Below are 18,804 nucleotides of genomic sequence, written 5' to 3'. Positions count from 1 at the left end.
TTGGCCCCTGAGAGAAAGTTTGTGAGTACCCATGCTCTAGACCTTCACCCAATGCAGAAAACGTTATGCTCAAACCTTATACTTTCAAAAAGGAAAGATTTATAGCTCAATCCTTCTCTGGTAATGGGACCAGAATCTGGAACTCACTTCCTCAATCCCTCCGAACCACGGACCTTCAAAACTTAGCTTAAAACTTTCCTCCTTAAAAGGCACTTCCTGGAATAATTCAACCCATTTCTTGACCCTTTCGGTCATCTAGCACTCAAATTAGGTCAAGTTTGTAAATATGTATGTTACCCCTGCTTACTGACACCTTTTATTTTTTTACATTATAAATATGCAAATTTGGAACTGCATATATGTAACTTGTTAGCATGCTCAGTCTTTCTTGTGTACCTTTATAACTGTATATATGTAACTTGTTAACGTGCTTAGTGTATCTTGTGTTCCTTATGTAATTTACCTGGTTCTTTTGTAAAGCGCTCTGACACCTTTGGGTAAAGTTCACGCTACATAAAACTACATTAAACAAATAAATAAAAATACAACTGCACTCACTTGCCTTTCATTGCTATATAATATTCCCTTTCGTTGCTATATAATTTAGCCAAACTTGTCGCATAATTTGGTCCTCCCCACCACATAATTCCAGTGCTGGACTGAGGACGAACTACTGACGTCAAACCAATGGCGCTTGTCCACAGCTCAGCCATTTTGGAGTCAGGCGAATATTTTTCTGCCCACTCTTGTCAATGACATTAGAAGAGCGCATCTCCTGCAACTCAGTAGATTTTATATTTTGTTTGCTCACTATTGTCATTTTTGCCTCATGTAACTTAAAGTTTGCTTTTGTAATTTGTTCACTTGTAATGTTCTCCTCATGTATCAGTTATGTTCCTATTGTGAAGCGCTCTGACACCTTCGGGTAAAGTCCGCGCTATATAAAAACGCATAAAATAAATAAATAAATACACCTCTGCACGAAGGACCCATCTTTCACCGAGTCCAGTCCTGTCTATCGGACTCGTACTAAATGGGTCCGCCCTGTCTTTACTTCCGGTTTGGGCAAGAAAGTGAGTCTGGCGAATCAGGGTCCGTGGTAAACAAAAGTCTCCTGACATAACGTTCCGTTGCGTCGCGTGCTCAGTCTGATCGGGAGTCCCTTGTGGAAGAGTCCGGGTTTTGAGCGAGGCACTACATATGGTTCCGCGCTGTGCGAGGTCGTTCCTTCTTTAAGGTACAGTAATGGAGGCAGCGGTTGGGACCACCACGAGCGCCCTGTCTGTGCTGCGGGGCCAGGCGGAGACCCTGCGTAGCATACTGGAAAAGCTGCGTGGTAAGTAAGTGAACATACCACAAGCCTTAACTTGTTGGCCAACTCTGACGCCCAGCACATGTCACGTGTCCAACTTTAACAGCATGTTACATACATCGTGGTCTATTTAGCAAAGATGCGCAAATGTAGAGAGAGAGAAAGAGGAAAAAGAAAGGAGAGAGAAAGAGCAAGAAAACAGGCAGCAGAGAGCTGGGCTACGCAACATTGCAAACTGACTTGCTTATAGTTTAGATTTATAAAGTGCAATACGTCTCCCTTCGGTTTCTTTACTGTTGTGAATGTTATGATATCAAAGTCAATCTTTATCATGGATTGGGGAAGTTGGAGTTACTTGAAGTGAACTAGGAAACTGGTTTAAATGTTCTTTAGTTTGATCCAAGTACTACTACTTTAAATTTATTACATGCTTCCTGAGGACCATATATTACTCTTAGTCCAACTCGTCCCAGTCATTACATTTTGAGGTGATTCAACCTCTCAGCCAGAAAAAAAACAGGAGAATAGCAAATCCAGCCATCCTGTCATCATCTATACGTTCACTCATCCATCCTTCCTTTCTCCCTTTTACTCATCCGTCCTTCCTTTCTCCCTTTCACTCATCCATCCTTTCTCTCATCCATCCTTCCTTTCTCCCTTTCACTCATCCATCCACCCTTGCTTTCTCCCTTTCACTCATCCATCCTTCTTTTCTCCCTTTCACTCATCCATCCACCCTTGCTTTCTCCCTTTCACTCATCCATCCTCCTTTTCAACCTGTCCATCAACGCCGCCGTTCACTCCATCCATCATCCATTTACCCTTCCACCCATCATCTATCCTTCCATTCACCCACTCTTTCACCCCTCCATCCACCCATCAATTCCTCCATCCACCCCTCCATCGATCCATCCCACTCAACTTCCCACCCTTTCATGTTAATTTTGAGCCTTTGTCTGCCGAGTTGCAGACAGAAGAGGCCCATCAAAACCCACTAAGCCTGCTGTAGCTGCCAAGGCAGGAGGTTGATGATGCCTTTGTGGAGTGCGTAGATTGGAGTTGCGTAGATTGGAGTTGCGTAGATTGGAGTTGCGTGGAGTAAAGTGGCGTGGAGAGGAGTAGAGTGCTGTAGGGTATTGTAGAGTGGAGAGGCATTGAGCGGAATATAGCGTCATAGAGCTGAGGAGTATAGAGCTTAGTAAAGTGGAGTAGAGTTGAGTGGAATAGAGTAATGTTCGATGAAGGGGCGTAGAGTGGGCTAAAGTGTCTTAAAGTGTTGTAAAGTTCGAATGCAGTGGCGTAGAGTGGAGTAAAGTTGCGTAAAGTGGAGTAGAGCGGCGTAGTGCCATGGAGTGGAGTGCAGTGTCATAGTTTGATGTAGAGTGGAGTGTCTTATAGTGGAGTGACATAGTGTCGCAGAGTGAAGTGTCATAGAGTAGAGTGGAGTGGAGTATGCTTGGTGTGCTAGTGCACTGTCATTACAGGCAACACTTTTTCAATTGAGTTAGCCATTACATTTGCACAGATAAAGTTTTACTGATATAATGATACAGCGCACAAACAATAATGTGTCGAAATGGCATCACCTAGTATATTGATTTGTTTTGATTGTATTCAGATATCTCTCTAGCACACTTTAGAATTACAAAAACATTTGCTTTGTTTCTGCTTTCCTAATTCTGATTTATTCTGAAGTATTTGCATAGTTTACAGACATTTAAATTGTATTGTGTGCTTAAAAAAGCCTATATTAATAAAGTAAAATCCATTTGTGGAGCGAACAATACAAAGTTCTCACGCGCTAGCAAAACCTAGAAGCTGCGACAAAGGCCGGTTGAGCAAATGAAAAAGACCAAAAAACTGTACCTAGAATTAAAGGGAAAAACCCACCCCCTTTCACACCTCCAGATTATCATATAAAGCCTCTCACTGTGAAGTCAGAGAAACAAAATTAAACACCACTCTCCCTTGGAAGACAGAGGCTGACATCTGACCTCTGTATTTGAATACACTGCAAATGTGACTAGATAAGAACAAAATGTAAAGGCTTGTTTACAGAAAGCTTTCACTCTTGAAAGCATAGAGTAACAAGCATTTATAATGCAATGGTCTCGGCATTATTAAAGGTAGAGCTATTGGCATTGCTCATGACATTTTATTTTTATTTTTATTTTTTTAAAATCATAAATAAATGGCATTGTCATTTACATTGCCAATAGCTTAATCGTTTGCATATGCGAGACCTATTGCATTAGCACCCACACAGGGGGCAGTGGCAGGAGAGCAAGCACAACGAACGAGGGGGCAGGGTAGCAAGCACAGCGAAGGGGTAGGGGAGCAGGCACAGCGAGGGGTAGTGGCAGGAGAGCAAGCCCAAGCAACGAGGGGCAGGAGAGCAAGCACAAGCAACGAGGGGGCAGGGGCAGGAGAGCAAGCACAAGCAACGAGGGGGCAGGAGAGCAAGCACAGCCAGGGGGCAAGAGAGCAAGCACAGCCAGGGGGCAGGGGAGCAAGCACAGCCAGGGGGCAGGGGAGCAAGCACAGCGAGGGGGCAGGGGAGCAAGCACAGCGAGGGGGCAGGTCAGGAGAGCAAGCACAGCAGAACCATTACGCGGCGCCTCCAATGCCCGCCCAGAGTGGAGGTTGATGAGGCGCCCTTAGCTTCAGTACCACAGCTGCAGGTTAGTCTCGTCCTCCAGGAATGGTCGAACCTGGACAGCCCCCCCCTCTCGCCTGCCAGTGAGTAGAGAACAGGGGAACGTGTCGACTTGTAGGAAGAAGGGGGAATCGACGATGGCGAGACACAAAGGTATGTCCAGCTCTGGAGAGAGGCAGACCACAAGGATTAACTGAGCTCTAGCTATGTACAAATAGTAAAGGCTGCCCCAGCTCGGAAGGCAACTGAACACAAAAGAAGGTCTCAGCTCTGACGATAAACCATCCACAAGGGAAGGCCCTGCTCGGTGGCCATACTCTAGGGAGAGGTAGATTATAAGAATTAACTATGATCAGGGCCAGGACAAAGGATAACAATGGACCCTACTGTTTTGGTAATGACAGACACGATCTGCAAACTGACCTCTCTGAAAGTATTCAATTAAAGGACTTGTTCTGAAGCCTTTATTGTTGATACTCGAGTTATTATTGTCCAAATACCTCGAACTAGCTGGCTTTCCTAAAAAGATGTGAGGCCCTCCTGTGCTTAGCCTTGGATACAGGAAATGCACAACAGTACTATGCTAAAAGGACACACGTTCTAGTTGTTTTGCTTTTTTAATTATCATACACAACTTGATACAAAAAAAGGATACAATTTCCTAGCTTTTCATTATTTGATAGAGCTCTTTTTCATGCATGTCGAAAAAACTAAAACCTAGTTTTGTAACGGAATTAGGGAAGGAAAGATGGATGACAAGGTGGATGAATGAATGTTTACCACTGTAGTGATTAAAATGCGGTTTAGGAGAGCTTTAGAAAACGGCGAGGTAAGTCAGTTCTGAACACCATGTGATACGTTTTAATATCCAACAGTTCATGAATGTCACAAAAACATACACATCAGTATAATTTGGCCAAAACGGCTGGGATATAAAATAATCAAACAGCGAAAGCAAAGAGCAACAGCTGAAACATGTGTGAGAAAATGCAAACACGTGACTCGGTATGGCGTGACACATAAGACAAAGAGAAAATAGCCTTTGACATATTGCAAGATACTAGTGCAAAGAATTGTCTGCACACTAAAAGAGCAGCATAGCAGCTTGCACCTGCAACAAACTAAACTCTTTACCGCTGATTTTGTTTCCCCGCAGTTTAACATCACGCCTTGTTTGAAACATAAAAGCACTTGGTGTTAAATATTCCTCGTGCCTGGATAACTTCGAGTGACGTCATTGAATGCAGCACTAACAGCAGAAAAAACATTGTAAGCAAGTGCTACCAGTGCATACGTATCTGAAAGAAACAGGTTAGTATTAGATTCCTTACCTTAGAATATCCCCAGGCGTCAGTCTGGATCCGGAAACTTTTGCGTAGCAGTACCCCTGCGCGTCGGTAGGCGTCGTCTGCAGGCGTCCCCTGCGGCTCCGCGTCGTCGGCGTCGTGCGCCGTGATGACGTCGCTGGAGTATATAGACGCCGCCTCCGCGCGCTGACGTCAGTTCTTCTTTTTTCCGCGCCAGTTAGCGCAGATCCGAAGAGCAGTACTCCGGTCTTTTGACCAAGTTTTTTGATAACTCTAACTCTTTCGGTGCCGGTAGGATGCCCGGTTTTAAAAATTGCGACGGGTGCGACCGCCTGATGTCGGTCACCGACCACCATCGACTCTGCCTCCGGTGCCTGGGCGCGGACCACGACGTCGAGTCCTGCGTCGACTGCCGGGCCTTGACGAGTAAGGCTAGGCGGGAGCGGTCCCGCAAGCTGCTCGAGTTCCGGATGTCGGCCCCGCGTCGAGAGCGGTCCCGGTCCGGCCGGAGGTCGAGGGAGCGGTCGAGAGAACGGTCGCGGAGCCGCCACGAGCGCTCCGGAAGTCGTCACCATTCCTCCGGTTCCTCAGGTAAGCGACACAAGAAGTCGGGACGTCGTCATCGCACCCCGACTACCCCCGACGCGGCCGGGGGTTCGGGTGGCCCCACCCCCGCGGCCCCGCCGACTGCTCCATACCCGTCGGTCCCTGGGCAAGGCGCGAGGAGGTAGAGGAGTGCCTCATGGCCATGAGGGCGCTGTCTCCTCCGACGGGGCCTACGGCGCCTGCGGGCCCGGTGGTCCCGTCCGGGGGCCCGAGCGGTTCGGGTGCTCCGGCGCCGTCGGGTGCTCCGGCCCCGGTGCCGTTGGGCCCTTCAGGGTCGTCGCCGGCTGGTCACCCGGCCTCTCCGGCGCCGATTCCATCGGGGCAACCCGTGGTGCCGCCTCCGCGCGGCGCCGTGACTCCGACGCCGGTTCCGGCTGGCGTCGGGGCTCCGGCGCCGGCCCCGGGCGGCGCCACCCCCATTCCCTCTCCAATTCCGGACGCGGAGTCGGACCGGCGTCGCCCGACGCCGAGTCCGGCGCCGATGGGGCCCATTGACCCCGAGGAGCCGGTCTACATCGTTGAATCCGAGTATGGTGATGATGAAGATTATGGAGAGGGTTGGGAGGGGTCTGAGGACCCTCTGTCACGCGAGTGCCAGTACGACGTGGACTGGACAGGTGACTTGGGTGATGCCAGTCGTCTGGACGAATCTCCTAACCCTGGTTTTGTCTCGCCTCCCACTGTGGCGTCGGAGGCTGGGGCTGCCTACTCTGTGGTGCTGATGAGGGCTGCCAAGGCCTTGAACCTTGAGCTCCCCGTCGCAAAAGTGAAGCCTAACATCCTCACCGAGGTCTTCAAACCGCAGTCATGCCCACAGGAGCCTCTGCTGCCGTTTAATGAAGCCTTGACGGACGTTCTGTTGGGCACGTGGTCCAGGCCCGCTTCAGGTTCGCCTGTTGATAGGAACGTTGCCAGGCGCCACCGTCCGTGTACGGATGACCCTAAGTTCCTGTCCACCCATCCCACCCCTGAGAGTCTGGTGATCCAGGCCTCAACATCCCAATCCGCATTCCCGTCGGCCCCGCCCGACCGGGAATCTAAGAGGTACGACCAGTATGGCAAGAAGGTCTTCTCGTCCCTGAGTGCGGGACTGCGGTCTTGCAATACCGCATGCCTCTTGGGCCGCTACACCCACTCTCTGTGGGATACGGTCGCGGAGTGTCTGCCGCAATGCCCGCAGGAGGTACGGGACAAGCTCAGCCAGGCTATGGTTGAAGGCCGAGACGCGGCGAGGTATTCCATCAGGTGTGGTCTTGATACGACCGACTCGCTGGGCAGAGCGATGTCCACGACGGTGGCGATTCGTCGCCACGCCTGGCTGAGATCCGCCAATTTTTCGCCGGATGTCCAAAATGCCTTGATGGACATGCCGTTCGATGGCAGTCGCCTGTTTGGCGACAAAGCGGACAACGCGCTTGAGCGCTTCAAGGACTCCAGGGTCACGGCCAAGTCCTTGGGTCTCTCGACCCAGCGCCAGCAAACGGGTTCGTTTCGCTCCTTTCGTGGCCACGGAAGGGGCGGTCCCACACGTGCTGCCAGCCACGCACCGCCGAACACTTCTCAACGCGGTGGCGGCCGTGGATTCCGCCGTGGTGGCGGTCGGGGACAGCGGCGAGGTCAGGCCACACCTCCCCCCGCAGCAGCCTCCAAATCCTCCTAGTCCGAGCTTTCAGGCCCATGTGACGCCAGTGGGTGGCAGGGTTCGCCATCACCACTCCCGCTGGCGCACTATCACATCGGACAGGTGGGTGCTGCAGCTCGTCCGAAGGGGCTACTCCCTCCCCTTCGAGACCACTCCTCCAGCCATGCCACCGCAGAACCACCGTGTGTCGGGGGACCACTTGCAACTTCTGCAGGAGGAAGTTACGGCCCTCTTGGCCAAGGGGGCCATCGAGCGCGTTGCTGGGCCAGAAGTAGGGTGTGGTTGCTATTCCCACTACTTTCTGGTACCCAAGAAGGACAAGGGGGGCCTGCGTCCTATCTTGAATCTACGGAACGTCAACGGCTTCCTCCGGAAGGAGAAGTTCAAGATGTTGACTTTGGCTCAGGTCTTGGCTGCTCTAGACCCACTAGACTGGATGGTAGCGTTGGACTTGCAGGATGCGTAATTTTCACATCCCCGTCCTGCCGGCCCACCGGCGTTACCTGCGGTTCACGGTAGGCCACGAGCACTTTCAGTTTATCGTGCTCCCATTCGGCCTTACCAGCGCCCCACGGGTGTTCACGAAGGTGATGGCGGTGGTCGCAGCTCATCTGCGCCGGTTAGGGGTTTCAGTCTTCCCCTACCTCGACGACTGGTTGTTGAAGGCGGGCTCGCCCCAGACAGTCGTCCACCACCTTCAGATGACGGCAGACCTCCTGCACGAGCTGGGGTTTTCCATCAATGTGCCGAAATCACACCTGTGTCCCTCCCAAAAGCTCCTTTTCATCGGAGCGGTTCTCGACTCGGCGCAGTTTCGGGTTTATCCTCCGGAACGGCGGGTCCGGGATATTCAGGCTCTGATTCCCATCTTTCAGCCGTTGTCCCGGGTCTCGGTCAGGTTGACGCTGCGGCTTCTGGGGCTGATGGCCTCCTGTATCCTTCTGGTGCATCACGCCAGGTGGCGGATGCGGGCTCTGCAGTGGGAACTGAAGTTTCAGTGGGCCCAGCATCAGGGCAACCTATCCGGCCATGTCCTGATCTCGGAGGGCACTGCGAGACAGTTGCAGTGGTGGCTTACGGACCGCGATTGGGTCAGAGGCAGATCCCTCTCCCTTCCCCAACCGGAGCACGTAGTTGTGACGGACGCGTCCCTCCAGGGCTGGGGAGGCCACTTGGGAGAGGCGGAGATCAGAGGCATCTGGTCTCCGGCGGAGTCCCGGCTCCATATCAACATGTTGGAGCTGCGGGCGATTCGCCTAGCACTGAAGGCATTCCTCCCCTTTGTCAACGGGAGTGTAGTGCAGGTGTTCACGGACAACACCACCGCCATGTGGTACTGCAACAAACAGGGCGGAGTGGGATCGTGGACCCTTTGCCAGGAGGCTCTGCGCCTCTGGCAATGGCTGGAACGTCAGGGCGTGACTCTGACGGTTCAACACCTGGCAGGTTCTCTGAACGCCAGGGCGGACTAACTCAGCCGTCGGTGCTCAGTGGATCACGAATGGCGTCTGAACTCGGACGTGGCGAAAGGCCTCTTTCTGCAATGGGGAGAGCCTTGGTTAGATCTATTCGCCACAGAAGAGAACGCGCAATGTCATCAGTTCTGCGCGTTGGAGTTTCCAAGACGGCACTCGCTCGGCGACGCCTTTCGGCGCGAGTGGAGTTGCGGTCTGTTGTACGCCTTTCCGCCTATACCACTTCTGCCCAGAGTGCTGAAGAAGATCAGGCGCGACCGGGCCCAAGTTATCCTTGTGGCTCCGGACTTGGCTCGAAGGTACTGGTATCCCGAGCTACTCAGCATGTCAGTCGGTCCCTCGATCCGCCTGCCCCTTCAGGAGGACCTTCTGTCGCAGCAGCAGGGGACGGTCCTCCACCCGAACCTGTCCAGTCTCCACCTCCATGCTTGGAGATTGAGCGGCGACAGTTGAGGCCATTTGACTTGCCTCCTGAAGTCTGTGATGTGATTCTGGCAGCCAGGCGTCCCTCCACAAAGTCGGTATACGCCTGCCGGTGGAACAGATTTGTGGCATGGTGCACAGCAAAGGCTGTGGATCCTCTCTCTGCTCCCCTTTCTGAGGTTCTCCTCTTCCTTCTTTCTCTTGCCCAGCAGGGCTCTGCTCTGGGCACTATCAAGGGCTACCTTTCTGCCCTTTCCGCCTTCTTAAGGCTACCTGATCAGCCATCTTTATTCAAGTCCCCTATTGTAATGAGATTCTTGAAAGGCATCACGCACATGTATCCACCTGTTCCGTTCGTGATGCCTCAGTGGGACTTGAACCTGGTTCTGACTTTCTTGATGTGCGCTCCCTTTGAGCCGCTTCATTCCTGTCCTCTCCGTCTTCTCACTTTAAAGACGGCCTTCCTGGTTGCCATCACCTCTGCCAGGAGAGTGAGTGAGCTCCAGGCTCTTTCTGTGAAACCTCCTTTCTTGTCCGTTCATCCTGACAAGGTGGTTCTTAGAACTAGACCTTCTTTCCTGCCCAAAGTAGTTTCTGCTTTTCACATCGGGCAGTCCATCACCTTACCCTCCTTCTTCCCGCCTCCGCATCCTTCAAAAGATGAAGAGCGGCTCCATCGTCTGGACCCAAAACGTGCGCTTTCATTTTATATGGATCGCACACGCCAGTTCCGGGTGGATGACCAACTGTTTGTTGGCTACGTGGGTGAGAAGAAGGGAAGGGCGGTACAGAAACGAACCATTTCTCGGTGGGTCGTCCTGTGCATCAAAGCATGCTACTCTTTGGCTCGGAAGGAGCCTCCTGTTGGGCTGAGGGCCCATTCCACTCGGGCCACGGCGGCTACTACTGCCCTGGGCCGGGGAGTCCCTTTGCAGGACATTTGCCAGGCAGCTACGTGGGCCTCGCTGCACACCTTTGCGAGGCATTACTGCCTGGACAGTCCAGTCCGGAGGGACGGCTTCTTTGGCCGTTCGGTCCTCCAGGATTTTCTGGTGTAGGATTGTATTGGTTCGCAGACCCACCACCGGGGTTGGTATTGCTGGGGTATCTATTCTAAGGTAAGGAATCTAATACTAACCTGTTTCTTTCAGATGAACAAGTTACTTACCTTCGGTAACGATATATCTGTAAGAAACAGTAGTTAGTATTAGATTCCTTACCGCCCCACCCATCCTCCCCGTTCTGCGAACTGATACCTAGGGTTAAGGACATCCCTTTCAGGGCCCTAGTTTCACATGGCACCAGTGTTGGTTCTCACATGGCTCTGCGTGTTCTGGCGCGGAAAAGCTGTGTGCAAAGAACTGACGTCAGCGCGCGGAGGCGGCGTCTATATACTCCAGCGATGTCATCACGGCGCACGACGCCGACGACGCGGAGCCGCAGGGGACGCCTGCAGACGACGCCTACCGACGCGCAGGGGTACTGCTACGCAAAAGTTTCCGGATCCAGACTGACGCCTGGGGATATACTAAGGTAAGGAATCTAATACTAACTACTGTTTCTTACAGATATATCGTTACCGAAGGTAAGTAACTTGTTCGTCATGGATTGGAAGACGGTAAAAGGCACAGCATGTACCTATTGGTGCCGAAGTCTAAGAAACCGGAAGTGACGCATTCATAATATACTGCTAGAGTCACTGACACGATTGCTAGGCGCAGACCTTGAACCATCATTCTGTCGGTAGGCAGCCTTACATTCGTCTTAGACGGCATATATTTCCCCCTACAGTAAATGAGCATTACTCTTGTGAATAGTTATACAGAGTCATATTAGTGTCACTTTTTAACCGTTTTACCCCGCCCGCAAAGATATCATTTCTATTTAATATAAACACTTTCCGTCGTATTCTGTAAATAGTTCTTCCCTAAGGTCTTTCAGAATACTTCTCGCGCCCACAACCCCCTACTCTGTGCCTACAGCAATGCCCCTGCCGATCACCCTCCCTCCCCTCCGCCTCCCCCTCCCCGATTCCTACTTCACACGTGTTGTTTCTCATTTAAATGAACAGTGGGATTCTTTTATTTCCTACAAGTGCCGGATTCGCCTTATCGCCCGAGTTCCTTTGGGGGTTGCCAATTTGTTTTATCCACGGATGTATCACTTCTCAGGCTTCCCTTTTTTTCGCGCAAAGAGAAAGAACCACTTTGTCAACCAGCCTCTCCAGAGTGGAAGATTGACAAAAGGGGCTTCTGGGTAAGGTTACCCGATGGCTCAAAGATATAGTGCTTTAACCTTCGGGTTTAGTTTACAAACATGATGCATTCTGGGAATTGTAGTTCATTACAGCTGATTATATAATTGAAATAACACGCCTGAAAACAATCATTTGCAAAATAAACGCCCAGGACCGGAACACTGTGTCACCGGAACACTGACCACAAAGGACGGATAGCCTACACATGCGTGGGCCTGGCTCCAGATAGTAGATATGACACTGGGGCAGACTGCGTGAGTTCCGATTCCAGGCCACTGACTGCGATGAAAAGCTGCCGGTTGCTGATTTGTTTCTGAGCCCCACCTCTCCCCTGAAGACTTTCTAGTGAAGGCTCCTTGAAGAGCACAATCTTCGCAAAGAATAATGCCCCTGGTGCAGTGAGACTGGCGTATTATTTTTGGCACGACATCTTGATGTGGTAGGAAGGCCGCCTCTTCCTTATAAATCCGCTGCTAATTCCCATGTGGGCGCTCCGTCAGAGGCTGCCTTCTGCCGCATGATTACGGGCCGAGGTGTAACGTACCGCTTCGACTGACGTTCCTTAAGCCGCTACCATCATGGAGTCCCCTTCCGATAGACAAGTTCTATCATCCAAAGTTTATTTCCACATATGTTAAAAAGGGTAAGCGATTGGCTGTTCTATGCAGCGCCTACACTGGACAGAAATGTTTCCAGTGTAGGCGCTGCATAGTAGTGCGACTTGTCTATCGGAAGGGGACTTCGGAGTCTCACTCACTGGCCCGCTATCAAGGCTGAGAAGTCACTATATGGCAGCAGTTTTCTTTAAAGCAGCGGGGAGGGTGCCTCATAGCACGGCCTGCTCAGAGTGTTAGAATCCGAGCACAGAACAGAGGATACACATATAGCAACGTGGTGCACAGGAAGAGCGGGGGGGGGGGAGCGGGACGAAGGAGAGCTGCGGGCAGAGGGAGGGGGGACGAGCAGAGCAGTTCTGGAAACCACCACCGTCTTTCTCCGAGGCAAAGCAGAAATGCCTCGGAGAAAGCATGGTAATTTTCGCATTCGGGGGAATGTGTTTTGTTGTTCTGAGTGACAGACAACGTCACTGTCTAAAGAACAGCAAAACTTACGCCCCCGAATCCGAAATAGACGGGGCTTGTTTGGAGTGACTCCCTTCTCTTCCAATGGCTGGCCTCCGTTTAGGAAGCCAGCCAATGGAAGCGAACGGAGCTGAGAGGTGGGTTTAAACTGCCCTACTCCAAAACATAATTTCTCCGGACCGGAAGCTGCGCTTTGCGCAGCTTATAGGTCCCTCGACCTAAAAAGAGAGAAAGTTCACTTTCTCAGGGGCTCCATGGAAAGGGGGGGGGGGCTGGCCATTGCCCAGTTTCTATCCATGCCTTAAAACATCTCTGCCCACATTCAAGGCTGGCTGGGGCCTGAAGCAGCTGTGAAGGTCACCCCAGTATCCTCACACGTGCTGAAGCAGGGCGCCTCTTGAGAGTTCGAGGGGTGCCCCCTCCCCCTTGGCCCGAGAGCTTCATGAAGGTGATATCTGCACTGGCCCGACTGCGTGGGCCTTTCATCCTTCCCCGGAGGTTATTGGGAATGCCCGCCCACTTATCATCTCAAAGCCCCCCTACAAGTTCAAGTTCAAGTTCGGAAATTTGTATAGCGCGCTACTCCGCTACTCACCCAGAGGGTCTCAAGGCGCTTGAGGGAGAGGGGGTGCTTTACTTATCGAATATTCAAGTTTTAAGTTGCTTTCTGAAGGAGAGGTGGTTCTGTGTAAGGCGGAGGTGGGTGGGGAGAGAGTTCCAGGTTTTTGCCGCTAAGTAGAAGGATCTTCCCCCCCCCATGGTGGATCTATGGATGCGCGGGATTGCGGCGAGGGCTTGATTGGATGATCGTAATTGGCGGGTGGGGGTGTAAAAGGACAGGCGCGTGTTGAGGCATTCGGGTCCTAGGTCATAGAGGGCTTTGTGTGCGTGGGTGAGGAGACAGAACGTTATTCTCTTGTTGACGGGGAACCAGTGGAGGTCTTTCAGGTGGCCGGAAATGTGAGCTTGGCGGGGGATGTCCAGTATGAGTCTGGCTGAAGCGTTTTGGATGCGTTGGAGTTTTTTCTGTAGTTTGGCTGTGCTTCCGGCGTAAAGGGTGTTTCCGTAATCCAGTCTGCTTGTGACCAGTGCGCGGGTGACAGTTTTTCTTGTTTCGGTGGGGATCCAATGGAAGATTTTTTTGAGCATGCGTAGGATGTTGAAGCATGATGACGAGACGGCGTTGACCTGTCTGGTCATCAGAGGGAGGAGTCCAGGATGAAGCCTAGGTTACGTGCGTGGCCCGTTGGTTTGGGTGCGTGCCCAGGGCTGGGGGCCACCAGGAGTCGTCCCAGGCGGAGGGGGAAGAGCCTAAGATGAGGACTTCCGCTTTGTCCGAGTTCAGTTTTAAACGGCTGGTTTTCATCCACTCGGCTACATCTTTCATTCCTTCGTGTAAGTTGCTTTTGGCGGTGTTTGGGTCTCTGGTGAGGGAGAGGACCAGCTGGGTATCGTCTGCGTAGGAGATGATGTTGAGGTTGTGTTGGCGCGCGATGGATGCGAGGGGACTCATGTATACGTTGAAGAGGGTGGGACTGAGTGATGATCCTTGCGGGACGCCGCAGATGACTTTCGTGGCCTCTGATCTAAAAGGGGGCAGTCGGACTCTCTGGGTTCTTCCAGCGAGGAACGAGATGATCCAGTCCAATGCTTTTCCTTGGATTCCGACGTTGCTGAGGCGTTGTATGAGGGTGCTATGACAGACTGTGTCAGAGGCTGCGGAGAGGTCCAGTAGGATGAGGGCAACTGTTTCTCCGTTGTTTTGTAATGTTCGAATGTCGTCTGTTGCTGCGATGAGGGCGGTCTCGGTGCTGTGTTTGGCTCGGAAGCCGGACTGAGAGGGGTCGAGGGATTTGTTGGATTCGAGGAAGGCGGTGAGTTGACTGTTGACGGCTTTCTCAATGACTTTGGCAGGGAATGGGAGGAGCGAGATGGGGCGGTAGTTCTTAAGTTCAGTGGGGTCTGCTGTGGGTTTCTTCAGGAGGGCGCTGAGTTTGGCATGTTTCCAGCTTTCTGGGAAGGTAGCAGAGTTGAGGGAGCAGTTGATGACGTCTCGGAGATGGGGTGCGATAATGGCGTCTGCTTTGTTGAAAATGTGGTGGGGACATGGGTCGGTTGGCGATCCTGAGTGGATGGAGTTCATCAGGCGGATGGGGTCTTCAGTGGTGATTGTGTTCCAGGCGCAGAGGTTGTTGGAGGGTTGTTTTGTTTCGGCAGAGGGTGTAGTGGACTGGTCTCCGGGCTGGTTTTCAAAGTTGTTATGTATGTCGGCGATTTTGTTGTGGAAGAATGAGGCTAGGGAGTCGCAGAGGTCTTGGGAGGGAGTGATGTCGTTGGTGCCGGCAGTGGGGTTGGTAAATTCTTTGACGATGTTGAATAGTTCCTTGCTGTTGTGGGCGTTGTTGTCGAGTCGATCCTTGAATGCTGATTTCTTGGTGGATCGGATCAGTTGGTGGTGTTTGCGGGTGGCGTCCTTGAGGGCGGTCATGTTGTCAGCGGTAGGGTTTTTTCTCCAGGCTTTCTCAAGGGTGCGACAGAACTTTTTGGATTTCTTAAGGTCATCGTTGAACCAGGGGGCTTTTTTGCTATTTTGGTGGATTTGCTGTTTTTTCAAGGGTGCTAATTCGTTAGCGTTGTGGGTGATCCATTGTGTGAGGTTGGTGGCTGCTTGGTTAGGGTCTGATGATTTGGCAGGAGCGTTTTGGTGAAGTGATGTGAAGAGCTGGTCGGTGGTAATTTTGTTCTAGTTTCTGCGGGGAATTGGTTGTGGGTGGTTGTGGGTTATAGTCTTTTTGTAGTTGAAGTGAACGCAGCTGTGGTCTGTCCAATGGAGAGCTGTGGTATGATTGAAGGAGATGTTCTTACTGGAGGTGAAGATTGGGTCGAGCGTGTGTCCGGCATAGTGTGTGGGGGTGTCGACAAGTTGTTTGAGTCCGAGATTGGCGAGGTTGTCCAGGAGAGTGGTGGTGTTGTTGTCGTTGTTCTTTTCCAGGTGGAAGTTGAGGTCTCCCAGTAGAATGTAGTCCTCGGAGGGGAGGGCGTGTGGGCTGATGAAGTCAGAGATGTCTTCACTGAATTGTGTGCGGGGTCCTGGTGGTCTGTAGATGAGGGTGCCTCTGAGTGTCGTCTTGGGGTCGGTGTGGATCTGGAAGTGAAGGTGTTCAGCGGTAGCGAGGTTATCGTCTGAGCAGGTCGTGATGCGGATGGTGTCCTTGTGAACGATGGCGATGCCTCCTCCTTTTTGGTTGGTGCGGTCCTTTCGAATGATCTTGTAGCCGTCCGGGATGGCTATGGCGATGTCGGGAGCTGATGAGGTGTTCATCCAGGTTTCTGTAAGAAAGGCGACGTCCGGCGATGTGGTGTCGAGTAGGTTCCAAAGTTCAATGGCGTGTCTGTGGATCGAGCGGGTGTTGAGCAGGATGCACTTCAGGTGGTTAGTGTCAGAGCTCTGTTTGGAGTTTGTGGATTTGGTGTGGGTCCTGATGCAGTCGAACTTGCAGGAACGGCAGGTGAAGTGTCCATGGGTGTGACCTGGGGCGGCTTGGTAGCATGTTGGGAGTCGGCCGGGGTTAAGTGCTGAGAGGGTAGCTGCGTCGTATGTAAGGCGGGTGGAGTGGGTCTTGTGGGGGCCAGGGGGTCTGGCGCTGGGCGCGGTCCAGGCGCGGACGGGCGTAGACGGGCTTACCTTTAGCGCGCCTTCGGCGCGCATAGGGCGCGTCCGCTGCGCGCAAAAGCATCTGTCATATGTGGATAGTGGAGTGGGGAGGGGTGAGGGAGGAGCAGCTGGGAGGCGGGAGCGGGGTGGAGAGCTGGGCTGGGAGTCACAACAACAAACAACAAAATGGCAGCAAGCCAAAAGCCTAACACGACGAGATTGGGGCACAATGGAAATGGCAAAGGGCAATGGCACCAGCACAATCAGGCACAAATCGATTACACAGTCAAAGGCAGCAAATTGATTAATGATTATTGCGCACTTTAGCAGTATAGCGCTATGATAGAATTATTCAGCAATATAGCGCTATGATAATTTATTCATCAATCAGGCACAAATTAAAGCAGAAGTAATGCGAGCTATGCGCTATTGATTACAAGCAAAGAGCAATCTGGCAGTCTAGCGCTACGATACCAGCTTCTGGGTCAGAGCAGGGAGCAGTGTGGGGAGCGACCGCTTCTGAGGAGCTCAGGACGGACAAGAGGAAGGGACCTCCACATGAGCAGAGAGGGACGGGCAGTCTGGGTCACAGGCAGGGTCAAGGGCTGGGTCTACAGAGCTGTGCCCTGCCCATGCAGCCCCCTCGTCCCCCCATCAGACAGAACGTCAGTCTGGGGCCATGGGGTGCAGGGGCCGATTGCCCCTTTTCTTCTTATAGGTGCTCCTCTCCCAGGTGGTCTAAAATGGCTGCTGTATGATTAGTTTGTTTTGTAAAGACGCGCCCTCTGCCCGTGCTCTCTCCTCAGCGCGCACCCCCCCTCGGTTCTGCCTTGAGTTTTTGTACTTTCAAGGCAAAAGAGGCCGTGGCCTAACGGCTAGAGCGGTTCGATACTGCGGAACCAAGTTCGAGTCTCGGCTACGACGCTCATCAGACTGTGATTTTGGGTAAATCACTTAATCTCCCAGTGTTTAACAAGACAAGGCCAAAGATGACGTGGCTTAACGGCTAGAGCGGATCGATGCTTCGGAACCAAGTTCGAGTCTCGGCTTCGATGCTCAACAGCCTGTGATTTTGGGCTAATCACTTAATCTCCCAGTGCCTAACAAGATAAATCTGTCTGTAACGCAACTGTGATCAGGTAATGCGCAATGATACCTTTGGGTCGAGTTTGCGCGATATCAAACGGCAGGAAAAATGGACTTTATAGAACAGACTCCGCATCACCGGTCTGAACGTGTCCAGTTACCGGAGACATCGATTTAAAAGCGAACAAGTTCTCAGGGATGGGGCTATTGAAGAGTGCCCTGTCGAATGCGGATGTTTTCAAAGACGAACGCGGGGCCTTAATTGATATTTCTATGTACTCAGTGCAGTGCCTCGCATCTCATGTGAACAGCGAAGCGCTATTTTGAGGAATGTGTGTTAATCGACAGAAAAGAAGGTCAAAGCTGGAAACGAACCCTGTACGCATGAGATGGGGCATTGGGTCTGCAGAATGTCTTACTATATACCCTGGACGCCACTGCATTTTATTAATCAAACCTGATCTGTGAAAACGAGGGTTCCAATTCCTCTCAAGAATCACAAGAGATGCCGCAGCAAGACCTGAGCGTGCATGAGATGCACATATAGGAACGTGGTGCACGGGCAGAGCAGGGGGGGGAGCGGGACGAAGGAGAGCTGCGGAGGGAGGGGGGGAGCGGGACGAAGGAGAGCTGCGGGCGGAGGGAGAGGGGACGAGCAGAGCAGCTCTGGAAACCACCACCGTATTTCTCCGAGGCAAAGCAGAAATGCCTCGGAGAAAGCATGGTAATTTTCGCATTCGGGGGCGTGTGTTTTGTTGTTCTGAGTGACCGACAACGTCACTGTCTAAAGAACAGCAAAACTTACGCCCCCGAATCCGAAAGAGACGGGGCTTGTTTGGAGTGACTCCCTTCTCTTCCAATGGCTTACCTCCGTTTAGGAAGCCAGCCAATGGAAGCGAACGGAGCTGAGAGGCGGGTTTAAACTGCCCTACTCCAAAACATAATTTCTCCGGACCGGAAGCTGTGCTTCGCAGCTTATAGGTCCCTTGACCTAAAAAGGCTGTGCTTGCTCCAAATGAGGAACAAAGCCATACTGGACATCCTAAAACAAGGAGTGATAGTTATCAGGCTATATATACTCCATGGGAAGAATGAATACATGGTTGACAGCCTAAAACAAAGAAAGCCAGCAAACAGAAAGCAAGCACATGTGAGTTAAAAACCAAAGCCAATAGTAAGCATTAAGCTGAATACATTCCCAGATCAGCTCTCTGAATAACCCCAACATGTCTTTAGCAAACCAGACAGCTTTGCTGTCTGGTAGTCTTCGATCTAAAAAGGAGTGCCTGCGGCCAGTGGAAGG

At 51.9% G+C, this 18,804-nt stretch overlaps 1 protein-coding gene across 1 annotated transcript in view; it reads left to right on the top strand.

The window, feature by feature from the left end:
* The first annotated feature begins 1,053 nt into the window (after positions 1–1,053).
* CCNDBP1 (cyclin D1 binding protein 1) overlaps positions 1,054–18,804 on the top strand; it is a 120,043-nt gene continuing 102,292 nt past the window's right edge. The window contains exon 1 of the mRNA XM_078651883.1: positions 1,054–1,336. Coding sequence (XP_078508009.1) covers positions 1,246–1,336 — 91 coding nt within the window. The 5' untranslated portion in view covers positions 1,054–1,245. The remainder of the gene's footprint in view (positions 1,337–18,804) is intronic.

The sequence above is a fragment of the Lissotriton helveticus genome, chromosome 7 (genome assembly GCF_964261635.1).
Source record: "Lissotriton helveticus chromosome 7, aLisHel1.1, whole genome shotgun sequence".
Taxonomy (NCBI): Eukaryota; Metazoa; Chordata; class Amphibia; order Caudata; family Salamandridae; genus Lissotriton; species Lissotriton helveticus.
The sequence above is the reverse complement of the archived record's forward strand: the minus strand, read 5'-3'. Positions and strand labels throughout refer to the sequence as shown.